The sequence below is a fragment of the Lipophrys pholis genome (assembly GCF_963383615.2).
Source record: "Lipophrys pholis genome assembly, chromosome: 5".
Classification (NCBI taxonomy): Eukaryota; Metazoa; Chordata; class Actinopteri; order Blenniiformes; family Blenniidae; genus Lipophrys; species Lipophrys pholis.
In genome coordinates, this window is record NC_137628.1 from 11,871,257 (window position 1) to 11,896,805 (window position 25,549).

The window sequence follows — 25,549 nt, forward strand, 5'->3', positions numbered from 1 at the left end:
CCACCCTTCTCGGAAAGGGTGCCATCGAGCAAGTCAAACCAGAGGCTTACCTCGGCGGGTTTTACTCCACTTACTTTCTGGTGCCCAAGAAAGAGGGTGGATTTCGCCCAGTCCTGGATCTAAGGGGTCTGAACCGGTTTCTCAAGGTTCTCCCCTTCCATATGCTGCGAGTGGCAGACGTTCTTCAAACTGTCTCAGCAGGAGACTGGTTAGTGACAGTGGATCTGAAAGACGCATACTTTCATATTCCCATTTCCCCTCGTCACAGACAGTTCCTTCGTTTTATGTTCATGGACAAGGGTTATCAGTTCAGGGTTCTGCCGTTTGGGCTCTCCCTGGCCCCACGTATATTTACCCGGTGTGTGGCAGCTGCTCTGTCACCGTTACAGGCCAGCGGAGTAACGATACTCCCCTATTTGGACGATTGGCTTGTCATTTCCCCAACATGGGAGCAGGCGTTGAGGGACACTGCGGCTCTCCTCGCTCACGTGGGCAAGCTGGGCCTCAAGGTGAATTATGCCAAGAGTAACCTCGTACCCGGCCAGGTTGCGAGGTATTTAGGGCTGGTGCTGGATTCCTCATTAATGCGAGCTTCCCTCTCTCCAGAACGGGTCTCCACAATCTTGGGCCTTCTACGGCGTTTCCAGCGCGGCAGCCTCATGCAGTATGGCCTGATCCTGCGGCTCATGGGGATGCTGGCCTCGGCATCCATGGCCGTACCACTCGGGCTTCTTACCTTGCGCCCCCTTCAGGTATGGGTGAACAGCCTGCAATTGGACCCCAGCACTCACCGGCACAAGGTGGTCAGGGTGTCTGCCCAGTGCCTCCTTACCCTCCGACCCTGGAGGGAAAGAGCTTACTTAATGTCAGGCGTACCCTTGGGGAGGGTAGCCTCCCGCCGGGAGGTTGTCGAGACGGACGCCTCTCTTGTCGGTTGGGGGGCAGTATGGCAGTCGAGGACTGTCAGGGGCCTGTGGAGTACCCAGCAGAAGCAACAGCACATAAATGTGTTGGAACTTCAGGCGGTATTCCTAGCGCTCAGGCATTTTCTACCTGTTCTAAAAGATTGGAATGTTCTCGTCCGGTCAGACAATACCTCAGCCGTGTACCACATCAACCACCAGGGCGGCACCAGATCTCTGGCGTGTCTGCGGGTGGCACACCAGCTCCTCACGATGGCTTACCCCAACTTCCTGAGCATCCGGCCAATGGATGTTCCTGGTCTCGGGAACACTGCCGCGGATCTCCTCTCTCGTCAGAAACCTCCAACCGGGGAGTGGAGACTTCATCCAGAGGTGGTGACCACGATATGGGCCACGTTTGGCTGAGCAGCAGTGGACCTCTTTGCCTCAGAGGCAATGACCCACTGCCCTCTCTGGTTCTCTCTGAAGGAAGAGACCAGCCCCCTCGGGCAGGATGCCCTGGCGCATACCTGGCCGGACGGCCTACTTTATACTTTCCCTCCACTCCCCCTTATACCAGCAACGCTTCACAGGGCCCAGCAGGGTGGTCACCGCCTGCTTCTGGTTGCCCCATGCTGGCCAGGAAGACCATGGTTCCCGCTGTTGATCAAACTCCTGCAGGGAACACCGTGGCGTCTTCCAGAGAGGAAAGACCTCCTGTCTCAAATCAATGGACGCATATGGCACCCGAGTCCGGGTCGCCTGAAGCTGTTCTTGTGGCCCCTACAATTGAGGACCCACTTTTGGCGTCCTGCGATGGGGCAGTTGCCCACACAATTTTAAACTGCCGAGCACCGTCTACCAGGTTGCTCTACGCTAACAGATGGAAGCTATTTGTGGGGTGGTGTAACTCTCACAACGAGGTGCCAGAGACATGTTCAGTGGTGGCAATACTGCGTTTCCTGCAGTCCATCTTTGACAGAAACAGGACTACTTCCACCCTCAGACTGTATGTGGCTGCTATCTCGGCCAGTCATACCAAGGTGGATGGCCAGTCAGTGGGATCACATTATCTGGTCAAGCAGTTAATGAAGGGGACTCAGAGGCTCAGGTCCAGGAGCTGCCATCATGGAACTTGCAGGCTGTCATTCAGTCGCTGTCCCAGCCGCCCTTTGAGCCGCTTGGACACGCTGATTTAAAATGGGTGTCTCTCAAGACAGCCTTCCTTCTTGCCGTGGCAACAGCAAAACGGGTGGGAGAGCTGCATGCACTGTCAGTGAGCCAGGCATGTCTGCGCTGGAAGGCGGATGGCTCTGGGGTGAGTCTTAGGCCAAATCCTGCATTTCTGCCCAAGCGGTTACCCCCTCACCATGTAAACCAGCCTATTGAGTTGGCTGCCTTCAATCCTCCGGGCTCCTCAGAGGGGAAGGGCGAGCCAAAAGATGGTGTAATGAGTTGTAGCCTTTTTTTTTTTTCCTGAACTCAGTACATACAACAAGATACATTGAAGTGGGTGTTAATCTGTGGATGTCATTGTAAAAACATTTGCTGAAGCTCTTAAAAACGAGCTAAAAAGAGCTCTATACTGGCACCCGATGGTCAAAAGTGACATAACATCGGTCTTCCATAATTGTCCCTTTAAACTTGACAATATTGTGCAAATGGTGCATTGGTGTATTAAAACCAGTGAGACTACACATATATTAGTAAAACAGATTATTTAAAATTAAATGAGTTGTGAGATGAGGAAAGAAAACAAAAAAGAAAGAAAGGAGAAAGATGTTTTCCCAAAAGACAACAAGCTGATGAGAGGAGGTGAAAGGAGACAAGAAAGTGAGCGAGGAGGGCAAACAGAAGGAGGAGTTGGGAAAGAAGGAGGGTGTTGGGAAGGATGGAGAGGAAGTCAGAAAGGAGCGCAGAGGAAAGAAATGATAATTAAAGAAAGAGATCAACAAGAGGAGACGAAGGAGTTATGTGATGAGGCACGGTGTGTGTGTGTGTGTGTGTGTGTGTGTGTGTGTGTGTGTGTGTGTGTGTGTGTGTGTGTGTGTGTGTGTGTGTATATATATATATATATATATATATATATATATATATATATATATATATATATATATATATATATATATATATATTTATTTGTTATTTTATATGTATAATATAATAATATTATTAGAATTGTTTACAAATGATTTACTTTGTGCTATAGATCATATTGCGTCACATCCAGACCGGGTGTTGAATGTTTGAATCCTTCCCGTTTCCCTGTGATACTGAAACAGAAAGAAAAGCTTATTTTAATTCATTGTAACAAGATGTTTTGGATGTATATCTGTTCAATTTCTCTGTAATCTCTAATTGAATATGAATAAACACCAAAATGAATCAAAGCAAAGAAAACAGTAAATAAAGACTCATTTTACTTTTGCACATTACTGGATCATTTGATTCTCGCCACCAAACTGAAAAATTAAGTAATTATTGGTGTGTGTGTGTGTGTGTGTGTGTGTGTGTGTGTGTGTGTGTGTGTGTGTGAGTGTGGGTGTGTAAACCAACACAGGCATATCTGATCAATATATTCATCAATATTTCCACTACTGACACATTATTGAATTGGACTGTTTGAACTCTCATTCTGATAAATGTGAGTCATGTAGAGATGTCAGTCAGCGTTACAAGCTTCTGTTTTCTGGGGGTTATTTTATTTTTGTCAGTCATGTGTGAGCGTCCATGTGAAAAGTTTAAAGTATTGCAACGCCATTGCAACTTTTGGCAATAATGGATTAGTCATTTCTATTAAATTAATTAAGTAACCAAAAGTTGGTGAAATGCTTTTGGATTCATTGGATTATTGATGACAGAAGTTGAAGTTGATGACAACCTCTCAAAAGGAAAAGGAAATATTAGTATATTAGCATTGGCTTGCATCCACTGTAGTAACATGCAGTAGCAGCATTAGCAATTTCAGATAAAACAGTAAAATACTAAATATGCAATTCTTTTATCCTGAAATTCAAGGATTTTTCTGTGCAGCTATTTTCAGAGTGTGTTTGGATGATATTATTCAGAGCGTCCCCCTCGAATTACGTCTTTTTTTTTTATTATTGTTTTCTTGCACCCCCCTCCCCCACTTTGAGAACACCTAAGCTAATGTGTCTACAATAATACAGGACAGCTCTAACTCTCAAGACCCCTGAAATCATTACTTTCCTTGGTAATTAGTTACTTTTCGTGTAAATGGGGCCTGAATTGATCCTGTGCTGGACTGATGACTTGTTCACACACTCAGCTGACCCCACAACCCTCTGACCTCCAGTGCATTATCACATTTTCACTTGTTTTTCATCAGGCCCTAACCTGGATAAAGATACATGTATCTATCCGGAGAAAACACAAAATTATCTTTGCAATAGCATCGCAACAATATTGTGTAGTATTTTGTAGCTTTGTTTGAGCCATCTTTCTTTGTTCTTTCTGGTTTCAATCTACATGTGTACAGTATTATATTTAAACATCTACATCTTAACACTTTAGTTCTGGGGCCACACACAGCCTGGTTGGAGAGAAAAAACAATAAATAGAGACTAATTTTACTTATGCACATTAAAACTGGGTTCAGAGTTGTTGAGATTTATTGTCTTTGATTTTGTTGCCTCCAAAATCTGCAAAACACGAGTAGATTCAATGACAAATTTGTGCTGAAGGATGATGCAGGTCAGGTTGCGTTCACTGTACTTTCATACACAAACATGACATCCAGTGTTGATAATTCAGGAATAAAATCACAATGTTGACTATGCGGGAAATGGGAACTGCCATCCCGCCACCCCCACCCACAGTCCTGGGCTGTATGATTGACACCCCTGAGGTTCGGTCTGGGTTCAGTGTGTCTGATCATTTCCTCTGAATCCGAGACAGATGATGGTAAATTTGCCTCTTTGTGTGCTCAACGTTGCCGATGTGAGAAGATGTGGGGGCTTTATTGGAATCTGGGGGGGTTGGGAAGCTGGGATTTGAAGACCCGTGGAGAGGAACCTGAGGGGAGGGGGGTAGTGGGGTGAGGATGTGGAGAGGTAGCGGTATGGGGGTGATGGGGAGATGTGGTAGCTTTCACTGGAGAGCAGCTTGTAAGGGTGGGTGGGTGGGTTCTATGGGGGGTATATATTATGTTTTATGGTTACGGAGGGACGCATAAATCACTGTTTCATTAAACGGCTTCAGTCTCCCAGCACTGCTCCCCACCCAACCCCCGCTTTCTCTCTCTCTCTCTCTCTCTCTCTCTCTCTCTCTCTCTCTCTCTCTCTCTCTCTCTCTCTCTCTCTCTCTCTCTCTCTCTCTCTCTCTCTCTCTCTCTCTATCGGTCTTCTCTTTCCTTCCTCCTCCATCCCTTCATCACACCTCCCCCCTCCTTGCCATCGCCCATCGACTCACCCTGGATGCTCTGCGGCCATGACACAATGAGGTCAAAGGTCAGAGAGACAACAACCAGGAAAAGAAAAGTGTCCATCAAGGTTGAAGAGAGAGACAGAAAAACAAGACTTTATTTTAATAAATAGGAAAGAAAAAGAAGCACAACTGCTGGTACCCAACACAACAGCACTTTTATTTTATTTTTTGGGTACAATTTCCACAGAGTCAGCTTTGGAAAGACTTTCCTTTTCAACACATGATGACAAAGATTCATCTACAGGCTACAGATAATAATAATAATACATTGATCACATCCGCTCAAACATATAAAAATACTATGACAGAGTTCAATCATACACACACACACACATATCTATATGTGTGTGTGTGTGTGTGTGTGTGTGTGTGTGTGTGTGTGTGTGTGTGTGTGTGTGTGTGTGTGTATATATTACAATCTGTTAGCTTGTTACTGTGTACTGCAGTTAGAATGACAATCAGGAAAAAAAACTACATTAGTAGAAATCGTGATACAAAATTACCAAGAAAAAAAAACATGTTTAGAATTATATGACCTTAGTTAAATTTTTTTGGTTTCACATCAATATAAATAACATGACATCGTATATAAAAGGCTATATTTTCTGTGGCGCATTTGCTGGCTCGTTTGACAGGTCGAAGAGGAAACGTTTGACGCTAACGAATGCACTGCGTCCTCGTATAATGAGGCTCATCACAGGAGATGGTGTCCTGTTGTTGCACAAAGACAAACACACACACACACACACACAGGTATGTGCTTCTGTACTTGTGAGGACCCTCAGTCGTGCTACTCCTGAACCTTTAACCTTGAAGTCTTAAGCGTTTCTTAGCACTGATGCTAACACATGGCTGTCATATGGGTGATTATATTTTTAATTTTTTTTCCATTTCATTATTATTATTATTATTATTATTATTATTATTATTATTATTATTATTATTATTATTATTATTATTATGCTAAATTTAATTTAGCATAATTAATTAAACTGATATGATCAAAAAGTTTTTGAGATCTGCACTGTTTTTGTAGGATTTCTTTAAAGAAAAATCAAAGAAAAGCACAAATCTTGTGATATTAAATTCTCACAATCCTACAAAAGCAGCTGATTCTGCCTTTAGTTTAATCACTGACCTTTAGACACAGTGCTTAAATATAATGCAAGCACATCCGTTTATATTCTGATGTCCATGTTTTCAATTCAGGCACATTTAAGGTACATTGTTTTGGTAATAAACATTATTAGGAAACAGTAATACTGAGATGACAAAAATTGCAACCCATTGAAATTACTTAGGAATCCATAGATGGTCAAATATGTGTGAATTCTAACAAATTATTTTTATACATATGGCATATGATACATTTATAAAAATGTTTAAAGCCAAAATAGTCATAAGAAAATAAGAAAAAGATGAACATTTCAATTAACCTAGTGGAAAACTCTTGTTTAGCATTCTTTAGCCCTTGCTATGGTAAATGTATGATACTGACAGCATATATGATTATAAAGATGTCCTAATATTTGAGATATTTGCAATTTTCTGCAGACAAATATTTAAAAATTTGTTTAAAATATCTCTAAGTTTACCTACTACCAGTTAATGCACCATGATGGTGCTCTGTTCAATCACGTGTCTTATCAGTCACATGAAGGCTCCGTTTTTGTTTAGTTCGTTAATGTAACAATATCTGATATTATGTGGAAGTAAAAGATGTGGCCACAAGAGCAATCAGGTGAGAAATAGATCCCAAGTTTCTTGAAGCTTTAAGTGATGTCATATGAATGATATTTCCAGATTTGTCAATCCTTATATATCTCTTGTCCTAAAATATAAAGGTGTAATTCTTCTTTTAAAAGGAAAAAAAAAAGAAAAAGAAAAAGTCAAAAAGCTTAAAAAAAAACAAATTATAATAATAATAATACAATTACTTTAAATATTAGTGGTCACTTGAAAATACCCATGTATTCAAAAGAGCAGTTGATAAAGGGTTAAAACTTTTCACTTTCAAGATAATTTGACAATTAATTTATTCATCTAAGAAACACAAACACACAAAGTAACTCTGTGTAAGGCAAATAACATAAATGGCATATAATCTATATAACATAATATATATTCATGTGTAATGTAAATATTATATGCAAAACATACTAAATACATTAAAAAGGGAAAAGTTTCATACTTTATCTCTTTCCACCATTTTCACACACTAAATAATCATAAAGAAAAATATTAGAGTTATAACTGAATTTGAGTTTGGTAAAATGTTCATTTTAATGGTTCATCGATACTTTTGTCCGACATTACATTTTTTAAACAATTAAATAAATGATTAAAAGCCCTCTATAGAGTGTTCATTTATGTACTTGAGTATTGAAAAGGAAAAATTTTGAGTTACTCAAACAGTGGAAATGACATACGTTCAATATCGATAATGAATTATAAAAAGAAGAAATTTGACTTGCCAGGATGTTTTGGAAATCTTTGCAAAACTACAAGTACTCTATGCAGTATTTGACCCACTACTGGTATCGGTGCCAGTAGAAATCGTATAAAATCAGCACCTTTCTCAAAGTTTTGCTCATTTTAAATCATGAATTCCATCAGTGTTAACAGTTTTCCACAGAGAAAAAAGATACATTTTCCAAATATTGCCACTTTCACAGTAAAGAGTTAATCATAAATCGCATGCTGTAACAACAAGCTAATTGCATTTGAACAACAGAGCAGCACTAATATGTTATGCTTCAGTACTGCTGTGAAGGATTACTCTGGGGAATTAAAAGTATTCTTTAATAGATTTTTATCATTAGATTAAAAAAAAAAAAGATGGGATTATCCAAAATAAAAGCAATAATCCTCCTCATGTAGCGTTAACTGCATTAGCATGCGTGTCAAACTAAAATGGTCGCCAGCTTTGTGTTTGGTGTAAAAAGGATTATGTGAGTCGTGATAACTGACAGAAGAATGGAAGGAGAAAAATGTGAGGAGGACTTATTAAATATACATGATGTGTTTAAAAAACTGCAGGATGATGCTAATGAGCTTTAAACAGCTTGAGGAATTTGAGGAAAATCAGAGTGAAGGTCCTCACAAACCTAGAAGAGAACAATCACACACACATAAGTACCCCACCTCACCCCACCCCCGCTGCCTGGTGATCGGCCTCTGTGCTGCCCCCTCCCCCGCCCCCCCCTACCCCCTACCATGAACTCCACCACCTTTCCCCTTCGGCCTATTTTCATGTCATCCGGTGGGAAGCACCACGACGTGACAGCTCACCCTCACTGTCCGTGCTCACCTCTGAATATAAAATCATGCAGCAGATGTTTACACCCTCCTGGAACAGCAGGGGGTGCTGCTAATGAGCCACCGTTATTTGCCACCTGCATCAGTGGCGAGGAAGACGTCATCAGAAACTAGTGGAAGCTCATTGGGGACTTGAAGCAAAACATATTTTCAACTGATAAACAGCTTATTTATGACTGAGATGATCCAACACAAGTTTGTTTTTTTACATTAGCGGAAGTGCTGCGCATTTCTCCACATTTTGATAAATCAGCCTCTTGTGTTCTTGATAAAACTGTGAGGAGTCCAAAAAGTCAAAGCAAATGAGAGAAAATCCCACTGAAAAATATGTCTTGATGAAAGTTATTTTTAAACTTAGACATTGTTCAAAAACAGATATAAAGATTAGATTTAGCTTCATTATGAATTAGCTTATATTCTTCAGTTTAGTTGTTTAAGTTCAAAGATGTTTGATAACGTTTCTGACGAAGACTTGGAACACTATCAAAACACGTCAAAGTTATGTTGTAAAAAACTCCTTGCCTGAAAAGAAGATTCTTATTCTTCAGTTTAGTTTAACTACGTGAAATTCATGTCGGCTTTTCTTCATGCAAAACCTCAACTTAGTCATACGACTTCCTAATCACGTCTTCACAATATATCATAAACTCATTGCAATATCACTAAAAGCAAAAGTTATATAGGCCCCCGGCTAGCTCGGTTGGTAGAGCATGAGACTCCCAATCTCAAGGTAGTGGGTTCATGTGCCACCTTCGGAAACAGATAAGCGGGAGAAAATGTTGTCTCTATGTACTTCCATGGGTTCATGCTCTACAGATTGAAAGCAATGGGAGAAATTTTTTCTTGCTAAAAATATACATACTTGAAATAAATGTAGATTTCATGGGAAATTTCTGGGACAGTATTTGTACTTTTCACAACTCCTATGGTTTTGCAGCAACAAAATGTAACTTTTAATAAACAGTAACAGTGATGTCTGTGGCCACGGGAAGTAATTACAAAAAATCATAACATGATCATACATAAGATGCTAACAAGAATATCAGTCCATTTTTTAAAATCTTTAATTAAATGGGAAACTGGTGGGAACTGCTGCTTCACATGTGATGGAGGAAAAGTAATGACAAAGAGAGAGTGTTTGTGTTTATCACAGTCCAGATTGTTTTGAAATTATAGCAAATCGAATGTTCCTAATGTTGCAAAACAAATTTAAGAAGACAAATTTTGCTGAACAGCAGCAACAGTGACATCAGTGGCCATGATGAGTAACTACATGATCCTACATCGGACACAAATGAGACCGTCACTCAAAATAACCTCCCACAAATCGGATTGTACCAATACCAAATGAGAATTTCTGCATCTAGAAAATGACACAGAAAGTTAAACATTGCTTTCTATTTGCCTCCGATCTTCTGACTTCCTAACTCGGTCCAAACTGTATCGAGTTTATCCCAAAATTTTGTATTTTTTTCTTTCTACTGAATTAAATTACAGAAACATTGGAGCTTTAATTCAATTTTGCACACTGTAGCAGAATAGTATGGACGAGTTATTGAAACAAAAAGCTGGGTAAAAAATTATTCTGAGTTTATGATCGTGTTATAAACCTAAAGGGGGTGGGGCTTTTATTGATACTGACAAAATGTGTCGAATCATGAGCACTGAAGCAGCATTGTTCTTGGAATTGATGCTAAAATATTATTTCAAAGGTTTGCTAACATCACTTTGACTAAACTCATACTGCGCCAAGCCAAAAACTTAGCAAGTTTTGCTAACATGACAAACATTAATCCATTACCGCAACACAGATTACAGAAAGTCAGTAATACTTTATACGAGTCCAATAGCAGCTGAACCGAAGTCCTACAGTCTTAAAAGAACAGCGTCTTCTATTTAGCAAAATTTATTGTGTCTTTCAACATTGCTCTGAGAACATGAAGCCGTTCTTCCTGGAAATAGAGCAAATACCTCGCACGTTAATCAGATCTGTTCATAAAGAGGATGTGATTGCTTCTTTCCCGCCTGAACACAAATCAACAATGTATTGTTATTTTTGGGATTCATGTTAAAAATCAGGATGGAAATTGAAAAAATAAAGTCACAATTGGTTAAATTTACCCTTGAAAGCAAACGTAAATCATACTCTGCCTGGACAATATTACATACCAGCTGTCAACAATGTTTTACCTAGTTTGGAATATTGCGTTTCAGCCTTAAATTTAGTTGAATAAAGTATTTAACAAAGCTGGTATCAAGTAAGACAGTAATACGAGGATGAGCTGGACCTGCAAAAAGGAAATGTTGCTATCTTTATGCCCCCTGCAGGGCATTTTGAGGGTCTAGAGATGATCATGATTATTCTAGCTGCTTTTTCAGGTAATGTTACAGATACTTTTATACCTGTTACACACACAATGTGCAGAAATATGTTGTGAGACATTTTGTTGTCTATAAAAGATTTTAGCTGGACATTTGTCCTGGATGAAGATGCTAGTTAGCAGCTAACATGCTACATATTGTTGGCATTATTCCTTGATGATGAAGTCAGTATTGATTTCTTAACATTCCTGGGAAAAATGAATGAAAACTCTTTTAACTCCATCAGACTGTTCACAGATAAACGTAGAGAAACAGCAAGCATGTTTGCATAAAAAACAACACTGATTGAGAATGTGAAGTGTGACAGATGAGTTCTTTCACATCCATGAATTATTTCCAGATCTGTCCAAACTGAACACACAACAGTGACAGACACAAGGACGGATCCAGAGGCTTTTCGCTGGGCGAGCATTGCTGTGCAGAGGAGGAAGAATACGGTGATGATGAGGTTGACTTGTTTTGTGTATGGAACGGGACAAAGTCTTTACACACAAAACAAACAACCCAAAAAAGTCTGTTTATCAGTGCTCAAATCTACAATACAGTGTGCGTACCTCTGTAGCTGTGTGTGTGTGTGTGTGTGTGTGTGTGTGTGTGTGTGTGTGTGTGTGTGTGTGTGTGTGTGTGTGTGTGTGTGTGTGTGTGTGTGTGTGTGTGTCCACTACACACACTCCTTGCAGCCACATTCCACAGGCTTCTCCACGTCTTGCGTGAACGAGGTCCCGTCGTCGCACTCGAAGGCGAGCCGCCGGCGCCGGACCCTCAGGGGAGCACAGCAGGAAGTGACGGCGATGGAGGAGGCGGAGCTCGGTTCGGTTCCCGCGTGGCATCGACCGCGACACTCCACCCAGGAGAAGGTTTTGGATGTCTGGCACAGGACGGTGCCACGCTGCAGCCGGTGGTAGTCTCTGATCAGCTCTCCTCTGCATGGGGACTCTGTGAGCGACACACCGTGACGGTCAAGCCAGCGTCCGATGATGTTTCAGCAAAAACAGGAGAAAAAACACTTATTAAGAAAGTCTAACCTTTTAATGACCTTAATTAATCTGCAATTCCTGCACATTAAGACCAGCTAACCCAGTATGGCTCCACAAACAAGCACAACTTGGAATCAACTATTTAAAATATTTTGTTTAAAAAATGTTTCTTTCATGTTCAATCTGTTAAATGCATATTTTTTTTAAATTACAAAAACATTTCTTCTGTTTCCATTTCACTCTCACTACTTTAAAAGGGAAACAATGGAGCAATAATAACACACTTTTAGCATGAATATGAATACGTGTTAGTGTAGTTTGACTGAAAACGTTTACTTTGTTTATGATTTCAATGTGTTTTTCATTTGCCAGGAGCTCTGAGGAATACTGCAGACGCATGTCGAAACATGTCAGGTTAAAAAGCATTATTCCCTACCAATTTGTTGCTTAAGAAGAAACGATATCCTGAAATTTGAAAAGACAAAATGAACGTAATTCTACCGGGCTTTCACCACTCTATGTCTCTATATATATTCTAATCTGTCTGGGTGGGAGACATCTTCCACATCTTCCCCAACACTAAAGTGACTGATAGCTGCCGATCGAATCCAGAATGACGCTGTGCCTCACCGATATCGCAGCTCTTGCCGCTATATCCCTCCTCGCACACGCAGCTCTCGACGTCCTCTGACCATTGACACCGGCCGTGCACACACAGCAGAGTCTGGCAGGAAGCCGCCGCTGACTCCTCCTTCAGGTTACACAGCGCACCGTGGTAGCCCTCGTCACAGTCGCAGCGGTACGTTTGTGCGTCCAGCACCACGCAGACGCCCCTCACACACCTGCGAGCGGGAGAAAGCGACGCATTCAAAGTATTTAGCATCACATTTCAGGAGAATAAGATGATAAAAGGCATTCGGAATTCATACGTTTTTCAAAGTCAAGTGCTTGATATTTCATGTTTGGATAAAACAGGCTCACTTGCTGCTGTTGCACAGGTTGACACCAGTTGCTATGGCGACAGCGTCCATCCCAGGAAGGCTTCCTGTGGTTGGCTGGTCACAGTGTTGTCCTGTCCATCCTTGCTGGCAGTGACACTGCAGCCCCTTCGAGACGAGACACAGTTACCACCCTCATCATCAGACCGCATCGTCTCCTTTATCCTGCGGCCCTCAAAAGTTTTCAATCGAAAGAATGGAGAGCTCTTGAGAGACATCAGGTGTCTCAGTGGAACGCAGAATCAAATAACAGTGTTCATCAGCTCAGGAATATTTCTGCTACATTGTGAATAATCTGAAAGCGCTCAGAGCTAATAAAAGAAAAAATTCTGGAGCTGAGAGGGAGTTCAGGGACGGAACTGCGTGGCATCATGATCACACATTTTTAAATAGCATCATTCATGAATAAAAGGGCTTTATCTACTTTTGATCATGTTGTTATGTATTTGTAACTCCCTCTTGACACCATCGTTGTTTTTTATTGTATGGTCACTTCTTCTCGACATCATGATCGGAAAGCTATTAAAGGCATTTATTAGGACTACTGATAATCTATCTTACTGACCTGGACTTGATGAATTGATTAACAACCACAGCGATGTAAGGGGCACATGGGAGTATGAAGGCAGGGACAAAGTTTATTTGGTCTTTAAGTCTTGTCGGCATAAATCTAAACTCTTCTGGCTGTAAATAGATGAGATGAAATGCATACTTTAACTGCTCAGAAGTCAGCAACAGCACAAGCACAACAACAAACTAACGTGTCGTCGGCAGAGAGACCTGAATATTTACATCTCTATTTCTGCATGTTTCCAAAATATCTTGCACACAAAACTACATCAAACTACATGTGTCTGTATACATCAAATCAGTGCCAATTTTGTTTTGAGAAAGGTAATCTAAAAGCTGCTAAATGACGTCAATGTAAATTCCTCTAATGGTTTCCACCGTCAAATGATTGACATCACTTAGAAACTATTACATTGGGGGCGGGTGGGGGTTGGGGGGGGGGGGGGGGGGGGGGGGGGTACATACACACAAGGTGGCCATTAGGATAACACAAAGGTTTGGGTTTTACGGAAAAAGAAATGGTTTCCATGTTTGACCTCTATGCTGTCATCTTTCCTCAACTATTTGTGTGTCAGGACGTTAGTTTGGCCAAGCTGTGCTTGTTTTACTTGCACAGCTGGCTAACAAACAAACAATGGTTAAATCCAAAAGCATCAATCGACACAAAGCAAAAATATGTTGGCCTTTTTTTCAGAACTGATGAACTATTGTCTGTAGATCATCTGGACATGTATTTGCTCCGGTCGTCCTTTATGAGTCACCACATGTTGTTTGGAACTCCATTTGCAGCTTGATCAGCCGGTACTACAGCCGGTACCAGTACTACAGAGAAAGTTGTTCAGACCCTCCTGATCTACTTGGAAGGAGCTAAAAATGAGTCTTACAGTGACTTGCACTCATTGTGCTCACCTGTGCAGTGTTGGGTTGGCAGATGCCATGCAGGCAGTAGAGTTTGCGGCAGGCCTGGCAGCCCGGCACCACGCCCGGCTTCATGTGGCTGCGGGTGAAGTCCTGCAGCTCGTGGTTGATGTAAAGGTTCCTGATGCAGCCGTGGAAACTGGAAACGTTGGGACTCTCAGACGAGAGGCCCAGAGAGGCCGGCATCACCTCCTCGGGCATACCTGGTTGGAGTTCAATTGGTCACATTTTTCCAACAGGATGAGCTGAGCTGAAACGTCCAGGCTCTTACCTCCAACGTAGAGGGGCGCCTCCCCAGTCGCCGGCAGGCTGCGCCCCTGACTGTCCAACGTTGTCGGCTCACCGCCATCCACTGACAAGTTCACCATCCGGTTAAAGGTAACGAGCTCGACTGTGTGGAAACGGCCATCATTCACCGTCTCAGGGCTGTTCAGAAACCAGAGAACACACAACCTTTCAGAAACACTGCTACTCTGCAAGCGCACCAGGACTGTAGTAATTAGTTCTTCTGCAAATGCACAAGCAGATGGACAATAACAACAATGTTTGCCTTCCGCGTGTCATGACTCCCAGTCCATATTCTCCTGAGACTTGTCGTATAGTTGACGGTCACGTGGAATAGCAATACAACTTCATTGTCCGTCTATATGAATGTATGGACAAATGATGAGCTCCTTTTAATATTTACAGCGTATGTGTGTGGCTTCATTAAAAAAACAAACAACAGCACCCACACATGACCTGGCATGATAACTACATAATTTTCAGCGTTTCTACTGTTTCCAACACAAGGGTTTCTGAGACAAATACGCAAAAATGACTGTTACATCTACATTGCAAATGAAAACATTTCCAGCAATTTCAACAACTTCCTTTTGAAAGAAGTGCAAAAACACTTTAGCTTATGAAATATTTTTGGAGAAACTATATTAACAATCTTTTGAGAATCCTTTGAAAAAGTAATGAGAGAAAATGATGCTGCATGCGTGTGTGTGTGTGTGTGTGTGTGTGTGTGTGTGTGTGTGTGTGTGTGTGCGTGCGTGCATGAGAGCTTTCAGCTGGCCGAGCATCCTTCTCTTCAACAATGAAGCATCCAAACATTTAAGCACTCGACACCTGATCAAGTGGACTCTCAGCTTTAAGAGTCCTCTCGCTGCGTCGGCGATTAAATCAGAACGTCCGCGTCTGTCGGCGTTCCCAAACCAGGGAGGGCGCTCTCTGAGCAACAATGCCACAGAGGTTGTGTAACGCCACACAATGTGACCAGTGTTGCTGGGCTACGAGGAGCCGAGAGGCTGCGGAGGGTCTGACAGATCAGTGAGATGGTACTGCTCCACTATAACTATATACATACTATATTTTATATAAGTTTCAGACAGGAGAAGAAAAGTTCCTGTTCAAAATGTGTCTGTATTTTGATTTTCTACACCGACTGAAGTTTGCAGGAATATTTCTCTGAGGCCTAACATTTGATCTCTCTGCAAATGTTTGCAGTTGGATTGAGAGTAGTACTCACAGCCGGTCACTTTAACACAGTGATAGTCTTGTGCTTCTGTGTGCGACCTTTGGCTCATTGTTCTACTCAAAGAGCCAAGATCTCCACTTCAAACAGTTTTCCTCGTCTCCAAAAAGTCTCACAAATCTTAATGTTTCATCATTTGTTTGACAGCCTGATGCTCCCTCTGCCATGTCTTACAGTCGGTAAAATGGTTTTTCTTTTAGGCTTCGTTTGGTGACTTATAAACAAATCAATGCACTGGATCCCCAAAGAGGTCTACGCTGGTTTGCGTATTTCTGTTGTGCACTCATTTCCTTTTTGTGTCTTTATTTTAGCAGTTCTGTCCTCCTGGTTCAGTATTTGGTGAATGGTACCATCAGCAGCACTGCACATTGCTGCAGCTCAGCCTGAAGCTCTTTACACATCCTGCTGCTGTTTCTAACCTTCACACTCTTCTCTCAGTCAGTTTCCTATTAGCTCCAGGAAACATCTTAACACTTTGATGACTGTGATACTTGTGGAAAAGAAAGGATTTCCAGGTCTTTGTCAGTTTCTGTTGGAGCTTTATTAATTATTGCAGCATACGTGATGCTCTGAGACAGGGGTCGACAACCTTCAACACTCAAAGAGAGATCTGGACCCGTTTCCCACTGGAAAGAACAAACTGCAAGCCGCAAAACCCTCTTGACATAAAAATAAAGATAGCACTACATGTATCGATTTTAACCTCTATGCCACGTAATATTCCGAAGGAATGGAGGATCGAAAATAAAAAGAATAAACAAAACCGTGTCTTTAAAATGATCTAACCATATCTTGATAAATTAATGCACCGATGACGACTTCAACCCTTGTCTCCCCGCACAGCAGGCATGTGTCACAACCGCTAAACTGCAGTGGCTGCACAGATACAGCAGCTTCCTACAAAGATATATCACTAGATCACTCGGTTCAATCTTATCAATTAAAGTTTTGGCCCCAATTAACTTTTCCCTTCACAAGAAACACTCCATAAGCGAGGAGGGGGAGAGAGATAGGTGGTGGCTCCTCTCCGACCCAAAAGCTTCTGACCCACATGGATTAGAACAATACCCTCTTCGTGTTACAAGTCATTCGTCTATTTCTGCCCCCCCCCCACCGAAGTGTCCTTGGGTAAGACACTGAACCCCAAACGGCTCCCATTGGAGTGACTTGCATGGCCGCAGCCTCCATTGCTGTGTGTGAATGGGTGAATGTGATGAATGATGTAAAGCTTTGTGGTTGCTCACGCAGTTGTAAGGCGCAAAATAAGTGAAGTGCCGCAGTCTGTGGCGGTGAAGTGAAGGAGGTCTGCTGATTGGTAGTGATGGTCATTATTTATACATCTTATCTGCAGTAAACCCTGTCGTTGTTGTTTACATACGCCACTTCACAACGCCGTGGTCGTCGGACGAGGTGCAGACGCTTCTCTCAGGAACAGGAGAGGAGGAGATTAAGTGTGTGTGTGTGTGTGTGTGTGTGTGTGTGTGTGTGTGTGTGTGTGTGTGTGTGTGTGTGTGTGTGTGTGTGTGTGTGTGTGTGTGTGTGTGTGTGTGTGAGTGTGAGTACCTGTAGATTGCCGTCGCGGGCTGGTTGCCAGGATCATAGGTGACCCTGACGTGACCCTGATGGAGCTCCACAGCGATTGGCTCATTGTCTCCATTGTAGAGCAAGATACCATTGTCCTCTGCTGTTGACACCTGAATCGCACACATGAACACACACCACAACAGTCCGTCACTGTCATATAATCCACGGACTCCCGTGCGCTCGACCTCACCTGCAGCGTGATGTTGGTCTGAGGCCAGTTCTTGACATCTTCAAGCTGAACGTAAGAGTCTCTGTCCACGAAGTTGACGCTGACCAGCCTCTCGCAGTGCTGGCCCTCGAAACCCGGTAGGCACTGACAGGTTGCAGTTCCTGTTTTGTCCTCGCAGGGGGCGCCGTTCTGACACGGAGCCATCTGGCAGGGGGATGGGGTGGAGAGCACCACCTCGCAAGACTCCCCACTGATGATGAACAAGGTGGAGAAGTAAAAGAGCGATGAGTTAAGAATCGAGGATGTTCAAAAATTATTAAAATAAACTGTGACTTAATGTTGATTATTTCACTGTCATTAACACAGAAGACTGTAAGCTGACCAATCAGGACCGACCAAAACATTAAAGTGAGGCCAAACAAAATCTTTGAGGCTAGCGTTTTCCAAACTAAAGTTATGCTTGTCAATTTTCCACAAAGTTGATTTTATAGCTGATATCAACATTTTTTGGAATTTCTTTTTCACAGTTTATGAACCAAAAGACTCAGCTTCATTAGAAAACAGCTGATGTGACTCAGCGTCGCAACCAATTACAACCACTAACGAAATAAAAACGGAATATATTTGACCATTTTATATGAAAAAAAGCCAATGACATGATGACTTACCTATAATGGAATTCAATTTGTGGAGATATTTGAAAATATTTTAGGAAACATAATTGTGAGAGAGCTGCTTCATTCATATGACACAGCTCTGTCACAATTATCTTTCTTGAAATATGGCAACTATGTTTTTCTTGTTCAGACTGCCAAATTTTAAAAATGAATGACAATGAAAGCTGACATTGCTGTAGTTTACAGTCCAAATCACTACGATTTAAGTGTTGAAGATGCCTAAAATGTATTTATTTGACATGTAGAATTGCTCAGTACCTGCTGTGTGGAAGAAATGTGTCACCCTGTATGCAGACGATGGTGTAGTAAATGGTAGTAAATATGCACTTTGTTGGCAAATCGCTCCTAAATTCTGGGATTGCTATCAAGCTATTTGAATATGTGCAGGGTTGCCAGATCTTACTGAGCGCTTCCAGCAAATGCAGAGGATGAAACGTGCCTAATTCAATAAACACCAACTCCAATCACAGCCCCTCAAGGAAAGTACAGTGACTACATGCATGTCAGAGTGACTCTTGATTCACCAATAAGTATTTCCTGTTTTTACTTGTAAACAGTCTCAAACACTACAACTCTACAGATGTGTTAAATAGAGTCGGCTTCATGGTCAATTATCAGCCACTATGGCTGCAACAATATGGCAGGACGTGTTGTACATGTGAAGATATTTTTAAAGAGGAGTCTATATGCACAGCGTATGTCTGAGGAAATTAAAAAAAAAAAAAAACGGAGTCCAGACTGTCAACAACGTGCGCTCGCCTTATAAAACCTGGTAATCAAAAACCGATGCACCATCAGGTGTGATTACACAGCAATCACTTGACTTGAAGAAATGTACGTCGGAGGTTTTGCTGTGTGATTGTGTGTTACACGTCAGGCGTTTTCGTTACCGTTGCAATAAACAGGTGAAGCTCACACTATTAATAATCCCTTAATTTTAATTAACCTCATTATGTATTCAGCACAGATATATTAGCCATGTAAACATTTAAGATATGTATTTTCTTATATAAGAGTATGGTGATTTTATGTAACTCTGAATGTGATTATAGATAAGCACACACGATAAAATCACAATTTTGTAAAAACAATTATAATAATAATAAACAAAGGTGAATAAAGCAATGCACTTTAAAATATCTGGTTATATCTTAGTTGTACATTGTGTATAAACAATAAACAATATTTAACTTCATCAGCAAAAGGTTATATTCTTATAATAAGATCATCTTGGTTTGATATATCATGGTAGCATTTTAGGTTCATTTGATCCATGATGGTAACTTTACTTGCATTAAAAGCTCAATCAGATAGACCTCTACCATATAAGATTTAAAGTTTGTAATTTTTTAAAACATGAAGCAAAAACACATTGAATTTCCTGATCAATGTGTTATAGTCTCAAACTAAGATTACAAAGAAAAGTCATATTTTAAGTTTTTCCTATTTTTCTGCTGATTTATTGAATCCAAACACACCTTTTTGAATGTTTTTTTTGAGTGTGCATGTCAGTTTTCCTCAGTTATGCTGGTGTGGTGGGTACCTGTATCCCCCCGGACAGACGCAGCTGTATCCGTCCAGATGGTCCACGCACTGAGCGCCGTTCTGACAGCGATGATCCACACACTCGTTATAATCTATGCTGCAGTCTGGGCCCACCCAGCCGGGGATACACACACACCTACAACACACACACACACACACAGACACACACACACACACACACACACACACACACACACGCTCATAAATGGCACGCGATGTAGGATTTTGGGGCGTCAACACAGATCAACATGCAAAATTCACCTTTGTGTTCATGAATCTGCTTTAATCTCACGTGGAAGGTTGAACTCTGCTGTGCGTGTGTGTGTGTGTGTGTGTGTGTGTGTGTGTGTGTGTGTGTGTGTGTGTGTGTGTGTGCGCGCGCGCAGTCACCTGGGGCCACTAGGAGTGCTGATACAAGTAGATTGATGCTGACAGGGGTTTCTACCTGGAGAGCAAACATTTTCCTCTTCTTCACAAAACAGACCTGAAAGGTAGAAAAAAACCCAAACAAACATCTGTGTGTTGTTTTAAGTCACGTTAACGGCTCCCAGGGCTTTGGGGGTATATAAACCTTGACAGCGACGCCAGTGTCGTACCTGTGTAGTTCGGGGGACACAGGCAGGTGTAGTTGCCGACTCCGTCCACGCAGGTGGCGCCGTTCTCACAGCCGTGGTCCTCGCAGTCGTCCACATTCACCTCGCAGAACGTGCCATGGAAACCGAACGCACATGCACAGCTGGGTGAATCGAAACAGGAAAATTAGGCGAGCAATGAAAACAAGCCTTTAAAAAAAAAATTATTACTAAGATAAAATATTTTATGAGCTCATGTAGGTTGATTTAGTGACTTTGAAAGCTTCATTTACTCGACAAAGGCATTACTGTAAAACCACTGTAACACATCAGCATCTGATTACTGTATTTTCTGGACTATCGGTCACTCCTTTTTGTTTTTTTGTCTGGTGGCTCCTGCTACTTATAATAAAAAGCGATTTATATATCAAAATATATAAAAAATAATTATATTCTCATCCATACCATCTGAGACCACTAGATGTCACTCTATGACAACAGAATGCTGCAACAGTGCCACAAAAAGAAATTACTTACTCCAGCACTACTGTACAGGGCAGGTAAAGCTTAAAATACTTTTTCTTTTAAATAAAACATTAGCATCCTAATCCATTTCGATAAATCCTTTAGTTAAACTAATAAAGTTATAAAGGAAACACTGCAGTTAAACTTAATCAGATATTATCCACCAACAAAACATCCAATAATCAGATCAGGCTTCTTTAACTCATCTCATCAAGCAAATTTAACTTTACTTATTTATCTTTTTATTTATCAGCATGAGCAGAAAGAGAAACAAACAGAATAAAAAAAGAGACACTCATCCATATGAGTGATCCAGAGATCACTCAACACACACTCCAAATTTACAATATGTGTGTTACATGTTCGAAAAGGAGCAGTATAACCTTTTTAATGCTACCCCTTTAAATCTTTATCTTTGCAAATCACACAACGGAACTTAACCAAAGTTTTTAAGAAAATAAACTCATCATGGTTAACAGTGATTCCCATTTAACTCTTCAATTATACTATGAAAGAAGCTTAATATATTTACATAATCCAAACAACAATGAGTCCTGAAAATACAGTAAGAGATGTCTCCTTCAGGTAACTTCAGCTAACATCCAGATTATAGAGCATCTTCCTCTGACTAAAACTAAGAGTGTTTGTAGCTCAGATAATATGTCAAAGCAACACTGTAGGCATGAGACAATTAGTTACCTTTTGCCACAGTAACTGGAAGAGTAACTAATAACTAGCAGTTACTCATTTTGAGGGATGGGCATCGTTATTACCTGAAGCCTCTGGTCTGTTCATCACTCAGGCAGGTTCCTCCATTGGTGCAGGGATTACTCACACAAGCATCCACTGGAGTCTCACAGTTTTTACCCTACACACACACACACACACACACACACACACACACACACACACACACACACACACACACACACACACACACACACACACACACACACACACACACACACACACACACACACACACACACACACACACACACACACACAGATCGGATCAAAAGAGTAACTGGATGGGATTATCAGACGGAGCTGAGCTCAAAATAATCGTTGACACACAAGCACACACCAAATATCAGATCACTGCCTTTAAACTGAAGCTCTGTAAGTAGTTTAGTGAGATGACACAAGGTGTTCACAAGATCAGACAAATCACTCTCACACACACACACACACACACACACACACACACACACACACACACACACACACACACACACACACACACACACACACACACACACACACACACACACACACACACACGCACACACATACACTCCTCATACCGTAAATCCGGACCTGCAGGTGCAGGTGTACTGCTGCGTGTGGTGGACCTGGCACACACCCTGGTTCTGACACGGCGAGGAAACACACGGGCTGCATTTGGCCTGAACCGACGGCTCCACTGGGCCTGATACACACACAGACACACAAACTGAAATCAGCAGGCAGTTTTCAAGACTGAAACAAAATGTCTTATAGAAGCTTAATGGATTTTCACGCTCTGCAGTTGATGTAACCCGGCTCCACTGGTCACATTTCATTACACATAAGTCCTGCTTCAAGGTAAAACCTGCTGCTAGGTAACCAGACGATGCTGCACAATTCTGCGATAAACTGCACAAAGGGCACAGTCCAAACTGTGTCTCGTAACGTTTCATCCTGTTTTTTTAAAACACTGACAAAATGTCCTGTGGGATTAAAGATCCCATATTTTGCGGTTCACATTGGTGTCAGAGGTTCAACAACGTTGTCTTCATAGTGTATTTCCCCAAATCCAGCATTGGTCCTGCTTGCTTAAAATGGAACGTTTAAAGTTGGTTGAGCTGCTTGCTCCACTCTGCTGTTTTTTTTTACCGGCTGTCCAATCAGAGGGCAACAAACTGTCAAACCACCCTGAGAATTGAGAAATTGTTCTGGTTGAAGTTAAGTACCTCCAAGTTAATCTCAAAGCTCTTTGTCTGTTCCCTGTGTGAATTTAAGTTTGATGAAACAATTAAATAAATTTTATTTTTAAATGGATTTTTAATTGTTCTTTTTTTAAAACAACAATTTTTTTTCTTGTCTGTTTTCTGACTATATTTGTTTTAGTTTGCATTTAAAGCTTTTAATATTGTTGTTTATATGTTGTTAGTAACAACAAGTAAACAAAAACGTGTTTCGTTTTAATCCCTTTCATTGTATTGGTTCTCCTTTATAAACTGTTGTTATGCAATTTAATCATGAAATTGACTCATTCTTATTCTTATTAATAATAATAATAATAATAATAATAATAATAACAACAACAACAATATTATTATTGTTATTATTAACAACAATAATAATTTTCCATAATTTTCTTCTTTATTCCCTCTGACCTAGACACAAATATCTGAGAGTTTCATCTCCGTTGTTCACGTTTTTCCTGCACATGAACGAGCTGCGATCTCCCGCCACATGAGATTCAGTCAAATTAAAAATGTGAAGCACAAGAGTGAAAATTAGGGCTAAAAGTGACACTACAAGGGATGCATCCTGTGGTTATAAAAAGAGGCTGGCAGGTGTTGGGGAAACATTAATTAGGAGGTGGCGGAGTTTCGAGTTTGGATGTTTAAAAGTGAAACATTTAGCGGGTGTCACAGTGAAGTAGGCTCTGATTAAACAGTCGCAGGAGGAGAGTTCACACAGTGTTCACGCCTCAAACACAGTGAAGAAAAAAAAAAAAAAACAACAACCTCCCAGCTCCAGGAACTGAGTCAAACTTCTCCTCTCGCACTGTGTTATCCTACGACTTGGTTCATTGAATCGGTTTCCAGAGTGGATCAAAAAATCCAATTCAATTCAAAAAATTCCCTCCACAGATCAGCAGCAAACTGCTGGTGTGCCGGTTCCCAGACATGTTTTCAGTGCTTGCAAGAAAACAATCTGATTTTTTACGATTCCGATTCCATTTTCGATTCGCTTCTGTTAACGATTCTCAGTCGGAAATGAAACCTGCAGTATTACCAACAGAGGACCTGCTAACGTTGCCTCTGCTGCTGGGTTGAGATTCACGTCGGAGCGGATCGAAAACGTGACATTCAATCAAAGTTATCACTGCCCTGTGTGCAAATGTTCCTACACATTGTTGTCTTTCCTCCCTTTGATGAAATCTCAACATTGCAGGTGTTGCAAGTTTTCCTGTTGTCATGTTTCCTGCTGGCGGGTGAGCGACGTCGCCATGCAACGTGCATAGTGACGTTCACGTCCACTGGAATTGATAAGGGAATCATTTGCAACGTTGGCAAACGATTCCAAGGAATTGAAACACTGGGAACCGGTTCTCAACAGGAACTGGTTTCCGACTCCCGTCCCTCATAAAAACGGCATCGTTTGAAATCTGCGGTTTCAATGTCAACGGTCATCATTTTAAACGTGAAACTTTTCTGTAATGAAAACGTGAAAACAATGCATTTTCACTTGAGGTGTTGTCATGGAAACAGGGCTTAAGACTGCATGATTTCATGACTCACAAGTTATTTTATGTGAATCTTGATGAAAACAATTAAAAGGAAAAGGAAGGTAAAATCATTCTCCCTGTTTGAGGTATTTTTGTTGGGTTAACTTGATCAATGCTACGATGACCACAAGTTCCCAGGATGCCGTTCTCCTCAGGTCAAGTCCTCGTTGTATTTTTAACCACTGTAATGTGTCAAAAGACATTATATAGCACAATATTTAATAGCAGCCGTGTGTCTGTGAGGGTCACAATTAGACGTCTTGGAGGTTTCATTCATCTGGAAAATAAATAGCACCCCATGTCCTGCATGGCAGACTCTAAAAAAGCATTTCCACCTGACGAGAAAACTGCATCCAGGCGGTTTTCTGCAGGTTTTTACTTGCAGTTGAAGACATGGTGCTGCAAGTGTGTGGGAGGAGCGGCAGCCAACTCCTGACGAAGGTCACACTGACTAAAAACCTTTCATTAAGTATCGTCTATTAGGAAGCAACGGCATGTGGGTGTTTGTTCTTTCAGATCATTTTACAAATTAAATGTAGGAATCACTGTATAAAGAACCCCGGTTAACTCTGCATTCCTCGCGGTTTTCCTCTGTGGGCAGCACATGAGGTTGAAAAGGGTTTTCTTTATGTCAGGTCACTTTGATGAAAGTCAAAACGAGATGGAAACCATGCTTTCATGTAGAGCTGGTTTACCCATTAGGCAAGATAGGCTAATGCTCAGGGTGCCGCAGCCTCCAGGGGGCGCCACAAATCGGGAAAAGATTCACCCTCAATATAATTATATTGAAACTAGTTGTTACAATTAACGCTTTAAAAGGAAAAGCTCACATTGATTCAAATGTAAAGCAAAATCCAATCGATATCATATCACTACCATATACAGGTACTTCTCAAAAAAATTAGCATATTGTGATAAAGTTCATTATTTTCCATAATGTAAT

General features: G+C 41.3%; 1 protein-coding gene across 1 annotated transcript in view; it reads right to left on the reverse strand.

Moving 5' to 3' along the window:
* Positions 1–11,709: 11,709 nt before the first annotated feature.
* The window catches only part of LOC308109802 (slit homolog 1 protein-like), a gene marked incomplete at both ends in the record, with an annotated part of 81,032 nt that continues 67,192 nt past the window's right edge, over positions 11,710–25,549 (reverse strand). The window contains 12 exons of the mRNA XM_080463608.1: positions 11,710–11,984; positions 12,656–12,867; positions 13,007–13,131; positions 14,503–14,714; positions 14,783–14,937; positions 17,597–17,727; positions 17,808–18,036; positions 20,007–20,144; positions 20,399–20,492; positions 20,605–20,744; positions 21,879–21,973; positions 22,412–22,536. Coding sequence (XP_080319734.1) covers positions 11,710–11,984; positions 12,656–12,867; positions 13,007–13,131; positions 14,503–14,714; positions 14,783–14,937; positions 17,597–17,727; positions 17,808–18,036; positions 20,007–20,144; positions 20,399–20,492; positions 20,605–20,744; positions 21,879–21,973; positions 22,412–22,536 — 1,931 coding nt within the window. The remainder of the gene's footprint in view (positions 11,985–12,655; positions 12,868–13,006; positions 13,132–14,502; positions 14,715–14,782; positions 14,938–17,596; positions 17,728–17,807; positions 18,037–20,006; positions 20,145–20,398; positions 20,493–20,604; positions 20,745–21,878; positions 21,974–22,411; positions 22,537–25,549) is intronic.